This window comes from Atta colombica, unplaced genomic scaffold (assembly GCF_001594045.1).
Source record: "Atta colombica isolate Treedump-2 unplaced genomic scaffold, Acol1.0 scaffold275, whole genome shotgun sequence".
NCBI classification, from domain to species: Eukaryota; Metazoa; Arthropoda; class Insecta; order Hymenoptera; family Formicidae; genus Atta; species Atta colombica.
The window spans coordinates 870,898-878,040 of record NW_017259376.1 but is presented as its reverse complement, the minus strand read 5'-3'; the positions used below and the strand labels follow the sequence as shown (position 1 = coordinate 878,040).

Genomic DNA, 7,143 nt, shown 5'->3' with positions numbered 1-7,143 from the left:
TTATTAATATTTTATTAATATATTAATTTTTAAATAAATATTGAACAAAGTTTTTTAGAAAAAAAAAATATTTATTATAAATAAAGAAATTTAATGTATAAATAAATTATTCAGTTAAATTAAATTTAACATATATCGGAATCTTCAGATATAATAAAAAAATGAGTGAAAGATAGCTTTGACTTTCGCTTGAAGATGATAGCCGTAACTCGAACTTTGTCTGAGAAGGCTGACCATTTACGTCACCTTTATATGCCAGGGCTGAATTAAATAATACATCATTTTGAAACGTTATCAAAAATTTAGATTTTAAACTGATAACACGAAAACATATCAGACTAGCTGCGCTTCTTCCCTTATAGAAATTTAATACTAATACTGACCAATTAATCAGTTATTTTGAGTATTAAAACTTTTATTAATACTTTTTAGTACTCAAAATAAGGTTAATTGGCCAATACTAGTATTAAATTTTTACAAGGGTTTAATCTTTTTAAACGGAAGAAACTGCTACTTAATTTTAATCATGTTACATTTAATTATTTCTATCTAAATTTAATAAATAACATTAATTTATAAATTGAATTTCTTCACACATCGACTACATTTTTTTCTAAAAAAACTGCGGGATTTAAATATTTAAAGTTATCGGATAACGTTATAAAATTGAAAAGTTAGTAATAACATTACGAAAAATTAATCAAATTTTGATATGAATCATTATTTTAATGTAATCTTTACGACATTTAAATGATGAATACAAAATATTCGATTCTTACATTCGATTTCATACAAAAATATTCGATTCTTCAACTTAAATTTTTATTTTATCAGAAGAAATTTCAACTCATTCACCCCTGGTATTCACAATTCAGAAGTTCAGATCGTATTACGTCATCGCTTCCATTATTACGTAGTGTTACATCGTCATAACCATCGTCATAATCGTTTATGGACTATGTTCCGCTTCGTGACGTCGCGAAGATGAGATACTTCGCATGCCAGGATCGCATGATTTTCCAGGAGCGCCTCCGATTTTCTATCTTTATCGCAAAAAGATCTATATTATCCATATAATATAACTCTTTCATTTTTTTATTAAAATTTTAGTTTACCAATCTTTTATCAATTTAGACACGTCTCTCTTGAGGAGAATTAAAGTGTGATTTAAAATATAATGAAAAAAAGTATGGAATATTGAATTCTAAATAAGGTTTCAGTGCGAAGAAAATGACCTCATTTTCAAGTTTGATTACAACGATATAGAGAGAATATAGAGAGAAAAGAAAATTGAAAAAAATTACATAACGATTAGAGAACTGTGTTTTATACATTACAAACTGAAATATTATTTGTTGTTCATGTTTGCACATAAGAATGATTTGGATTTCATTAAATAAAAGAATATTTAGGCTCTGGCGCTCGTATGTCATCGAAGATGTTTAGGTCGGGTTCGTCGTCAGGCTCAAATTCGATGTCCATTGGATCGATCGTAGGAGGTGGATAGGGAATCCTGGGTTTCGCAGACGGTGCTGAACGTATCAGACACGCTTCCAGTCTTTCCTTCACACACTTTCTGTCACCTGTCGCATTTATTATGGACGCAGTTTCCCCCGCGTATTGCAATATGGCATCTATATTTTCTTTGTATTCCTGAAGCTACATTTTGCGAGTAACAACAGAAATAATTATAATAATAAATCAAGTAAGATATATAAATATAATTTATATCTAAAAAATAAATAAAATTAAAAATGCAGTTTAATTGTTAACAGAAAAGATTTATAATTTATCATTTTTATCATTCACGTTTCTCAATTATAGATAATAAAATAAAGTATTATTTAAACTTTGAATAAGAAAATTTTTTTAAGACATAATACGGTATTTACATCTTGTTCGATGATGTCTTTATAATTATTGGAATGAACATCTAATTTGTAGTCAGGATCTGTCACCGAAGATTCACACGATGAGAACTCATGCTCACTTTCAGTGGTAAAGTTGCATTCACGATTTAAGAGTCTTTCTCTGCACGTTTGTAGGTCTATTTTAAGGACAATGACTCTGAACATAATTTCAAAAATCGTAATTATTATAGAATTTCTGGAATTATTTCTTATAAGATTTACCTATTGGGTGGTGTAGATATCATATCTAGGAGTTTGAATTCTTCCACAGTTTTAGGATAACTTGTCAAAATCCATCCTCTCTTAAGACACTCAGACCCAAGTACATACCGCTGGAAATAATGACAATGCAAATACGATGCCAAATCAATTTAATGTTTTTTAGCGAACTATAATTACACCTCAATAATTTGTATTCGTGCTTCCGATTTTACTTTCTGTGCGCATCTGTGATCGCACATTCGCAGCATTTCATCTAAAGCCGTCTCTCGTAAACATGCTTCTTTCAAGATATTATTGAAATCAACTGTAAAAATATATATATTTTTGTTTGAAATATTATTATTATTATTAAGAACAAACTTGTCTAATTAAAGAATAATATATTGACAAAAATGATTGCAAAATGTAATATTAGAGATGAATAAATCTTCCTAATAAAATATATGTATAATTTTTAGAAAAAGTATTAAAATGTTACTAAGTAATTTTATATATATATGTATATTATACCATGAACGAGAGTAAAACTCTCAGATATATGTTTTGCCAAAGAACGATGATCTGATCCTCGAGGACCTATAAGAACAATGCGAAAAAGTGATGGGGCTCCATAGTGTTTTCTAATTTTCATTAATGTCGCGCATTCTTTACCCAACTCTTGAATCGTCTTATTACCAGCTTGAACTTCCTAAAGAAAATTGTTTTCATGATTTCATAACAAGCTAACAACATTTAACATAGAATCAATCAACGAGTATTTATAATAATTATAGAATAAAAATTTATTTTGCTAAAATATATTATGTAGAATATTAATATATGAACAATATATATTATGTAGAATATTAATATATGAACAATATATATATTAATTTTATAATTATATTATTATAAACGAATATAAGTCAAAGATTGATAACTAACAATTAAAAGATTAGCATAAGCGTCACGTAGACCTCGAAGATTTTTCTTATAATCGCATTGTCTTATATCTTCTACAAATAAACATTTAGAAAAAAATGAATTAGATGGAGTTAAAATTCTATATCATAAAGATTATATTTTATAATTATGTTAATATATAAAATATGGAAAAAATATTATTAATATAATATCGTTAATCTAAGAATGTTATAATTTATGTTTACAGAATGAACGTGTTTTGCAAAGATGAAGATGGATATGAATGGACTTAAAAGGAGAGATTATATATAATAATATTGTAAGTATACTTTTTTCTTGAATCTTGTCTTCTATACGAGATAATATAATTTGTATCACGTGTGTTGGTATTATGCCGACATACTGCATGGCACGTGCTTCCTTTTTATTTCTTGGTATATCTGTACATCAAATTATTTATTTACGCAAAAGAGAAAAAAGAAAATTAGTTATTCTTTTCTTGTAATATTAGTTATAATATATTGCAATATATATATTATATTGCAATAATGTTGTAGTTTTTCATAATAATCCAAGGTTCATTTTATTAAATGCAATAAAATTTTCGTAAGCAAAATTACCAACTAATATCCATCCAGATTCATGAAGTATTCCTGACATTAACATTTTCTTCATTCTGTTTGCGATCTCATTAGCATCATAGCAGCGGCATATATTCTAAAAAACACGTATTTATGTATAATAAACGTTTGGTGTACAATCAAAAATAAGGAAATTCATGCAACTTTTTAGTCTGAAACATCTTATGAGAAATAAATAATTTGGTAATATCATACTCCAATAGGAGATGAAGCATAAAGACCTTCTAAGGTAACAGGACAAATCCCAGTTTCCTTTTGAAGAATTTTTGCAAGAGTCATTTTATCTATATCAACAGAGAAGAAAATCTGTTTTATTCATTTTAGAAATAATATGTAGATACAAATATTGAAAATCTTCTTAAAACAAAAATTTTAGTTTATTGCATTTTATAAATGTAATTATTACTAAATACTCGAAGATATAGAAAATAATGAAGATATATTAAAAGAAAATATTTTGATATTTGTAACTATAATTACATATTATCATAATTATGATTATTATTACTGCTTTAACTATAATTATAAAATGTAATTGTAGCCATATAAATATCATAAATTTTTCTCTTAATGCAGATTTTCATTATATTTAAGAATATATCCTTACAATTAATTATGTTGACTATATTATAACGTATTACCGAAATCTGGAGGAGCTATAAGAATAACTCTAGAAATATCTCGTTTTCGTATAATATGCTGGACACTTTGTTTTATAAATACTATTGGATCATCTGGCTGCTGGATCAGTAATTGCGTCGCTAATTCCTATGAATTTTTTTATATTATAATACAATGCAATAAATAATATGATTTAATAGAATGAGATACTAATATAATCTAAAATACATACAAAATGTAACACAATGTATAATATAACAAATAATCAAATCGATAAAAAATATTTAAGTGGAGTAAGATGACCTTATTTTATTACATAAAAGAATTCATATAATCTGTGTTTTTCCATGTATGGTACAAAATCCGGCGGAATAATTGATAACTCTCTTGTCGCTTCTTCAAAATTACTCATATTTTATAAATTTGATGGTTAATTAATAATAAAAAGATATTAACATATATTTGATATATTTAATTAAATTCAAGCTATACGCGACTTTCAGTTTTCGAGAATTATTCGCTTTTTTTTTATTCATATACAGAGCATGTTGGAATACAGAGTAATGCAAATTGATCATATTTAGAGACGAATTATAATTTTCGAAGTAAATTAAAATGCGAAAACAACAGTTTCAGATATAAATTAAATTGAGATTACTGAACGATCGAATTGTAATCTATTATTTCTGAGAAACACAAAATAATAAGAATTAAAATTGTATTTTTTCATAAAAATCAGATAACTATATTTACAACAATAATATGTATATATCGGAAATAATTATAAAATATAATTTTTCGAAAATCTATGTGCAATTCAATGTTGAAATTTGTTATATTTATTAAAATTTACTAATAACTTAATATTAGTATTTACATTACATATTTACATTAAAACTCGTTATTTTACTGCATATTATCTTTTTTATTAATATCATATTATACATATATTATATACATATATGTACATAAAAAATACAATATGTGTGTTACAGTTCTTTGTGTAAAATTGTTATATTTCAAAGAATTTTTTAGATTTTTGTTCTGTAATTTTGCTAGCCTTCTTTTGCAAATTATAATTATTATTTTTATATTATTTTAATATTATTTCAGAATATAATAGAACGGAATAAAACCAAACAATGTACTCAAAACAGAACAAATCGAAAATCATGGATATGTTACCCACCGTGGAAATTATCCGTAGCTACATAGTTTTGTATATGGAGGCGCCACTAAACGGATTCCATCTGCTTCAAATCGTACAAACTTGACGGTTGATACTTGACTGTTTTTTAGAGAGGATATTTAATCGAAATCTCTCGGGATAAGGCAGCTTGGATTTCACATGTTTAGCTTATATTTAGTATTTTGAGAATTAATCTCTCTTAAACTATCACAAAGCACGTAAAAGCTTACTTCTAAAGTAATATTCATGTGATCTGTTCAAAATGAGTAAGAATATATTGTACTTGTTCGAAGTGAAAATCGATGTGTATTATTTTCCATTTTTTAATGAAACTATTCACGTTCAAAATTCTATGAAAAAAAGACAGAAGAAAGTTAAAAAATGTATATCTACGTGGATAAAATAATGTCTTTCTTCTATTTCTAAATTATGGAGTAGCATTAGTTATCATAACCTAATATTCTGTATAGTGAATAAGGATTGTGTTTATTAGGTAGAAAAAGAGGATCCCAGAGCAGTCGCAACATGAAAGAGAGTAGCGAAGATATGTTTTTATCCCAAGACTATCCTGGCCCGAGCAGCCAAGCCAGCCAGACTAGTCAGGCCAGTGTATCATCACGACATATTAGAAGTTCAATCAAGGATTCACAGATTATGAGTTCGCAGGATATGGAGACACAAAAAGAAATGCAACTAATCAGTAGTATAATAAGATACCTTTTCATGGCAGATCGCAACAAGCTACCTATACAGAAATCACACATTATCAAACATGTACTGGATGGAAATGGCAAAGTATTTCGTTTTATTATAGAGAGTGTAAATAAACAACTGTCTGAGGTATGTTTATTTACTTTATGAATACTATCTATTTTTAAAATGATAATGATTTATATATTAATTGCTCTTACAAAGCAAACTATTTAAAAAATAGAATTGTATATAAGATTAAAAATTTCACATAAATTATGATATTTGAAAGGTATTTGGATACAGCTTAGTAGAAGTTGAAGGTAATAAATATATATTGGTGAATAAAATAGAAAATGATCTTCCACATCTCATCTTCAATGATAATCATAAACTGGTGCTGTTATATCTTGTACTTGTTCATATTTTTATGTATGGTGAATCATGCAAAGAAGGTAATTTTTGCTTTTTGATAATTTACATGTTGTCTAATACATACCTGATATATTGATGATTTGTGATATAAATAATAAATTGAATTTTTGAGAAATTATTTAATAAGCTAATGTTGAAAATAAATAAAACATTTTTATAGAAATATTGTGGGATTTTCTTCAAAATCTGGGTATTATAACTGATGATAATTTTCAACATGAATATTTTGGCGACATCAAACAATTAGTAACAGTAGTAAAAATCAATATTAACTACAATATTAATTACAATTTATGTAATCATTGTAGTTGATTTTTAAACGATATTTATTCATATATAGGATTTTGTAAATCAGAGATATCTTGAGAAAGTAATAATAAATAAGAATGATCCAACGGATTTTGAGTTTACGTGGGGCTCTCGTGCGAAAAATGAGTTCACTTATCGTTCGGCTTTGCAATTTGTAGCAGATGTAAGTACAAAAATATGTAATATATTTAATAAAAGAGATTATAGAGATAAAAGAAATAAT

General features: G+C 26.2%; 2 protein-coding genes across 3 annotated transcripts in view; one reads left to right on the top strand and one right to left on the bottom strand.

Annotated features, from left to right (window-relative positions):
- Nucleotides 1–1,392: 1,392 nt before the first annotated feature.
- On the bottom strand, nt 1,393–4,709 carry LOC108689698 (adenylate kinase 8). Its single transcript, XM_018196585.1, has 11 exons — nt 4,614–4,709; nt 4,318–4,444; nt 3,872–3,960; nt 3,656–3,752; nt 3,365–3,475; nt 3,057–3,127; nt 2,643–2,820; nt 2,312–2,436; nt 2,133–2,242; nt 1,893–2,067; nt 1,393–1,659 (listed from the first exon to the last, which is right to left on the bottom strand). The coding sequence occupies exons 1-11, from the start codon at nt 4,707–4,709 to the stop codon at nt 1,393–1,395; spliced, it is 1,446 nt and encodes a 481-aa protein (XP_018052074.1).
- An 863-nt stretch (nt 4,710–5,572) lies between these two features.
- Nucleotides 5,573–7,143, top strand: part of LOC108689732 (non-structural maintenance of chromosomes element 3 homolog) — a 2,006-nt gene continuing 435 nt past the window's right edge. The window contains exons 1-5 of one of the 2 annotated variants that reach the window (XM_018196641.1): nt 5,573–5,752; nt 5,980–6,326; nt 6,469–6,631; nt 6,772–6,863; nt 6,952–7,083. In XM_018196641.1, the coding sequence (XP_018052130.1) occupies nt 5,749–5,752; nt 5,980–6,326; nt 6,469–6,631; nt 6,772–6,863; nt 6,952–7,083 (738 nt within the window). In that variant the 5' untranslated portion in view covers nt 5,573–5,748. Of the gene's footprint in view, nt 5,753–5,979; nt 6,327–6,468; nt 6,632–6,771; nt 6,867–6,951; nt 7,084–7,143 lie in introns of both variants that reach the window. The other variant, XM_018196640.1, reaches the window with a different exon arrangement.

Bases quoted from the DNA above. Each gene is read 5' to 3' on its own strand.
- LOC108689698 (XM_018196585.1), bottom strand. From the start codon at position 4,709: ATGAGTAATTTTGAAGAAGCGACAAGAGAGTTATCAATTATTCCGCCG. The intron at 2,243-2,311 runs GTGTAATTATAG...CATTATTTCCAG, and splicing joins CACGAATACAAATTATTGAG to CGGTATGTACTTGGGTCTGA. The intron at 2,068-2,132 runs GTAAATCTTATA...AATTATGTTCAG, and splicing joins ATATCTACACCACCCAATAG to AGTCATTGTCCTTAAAATAG.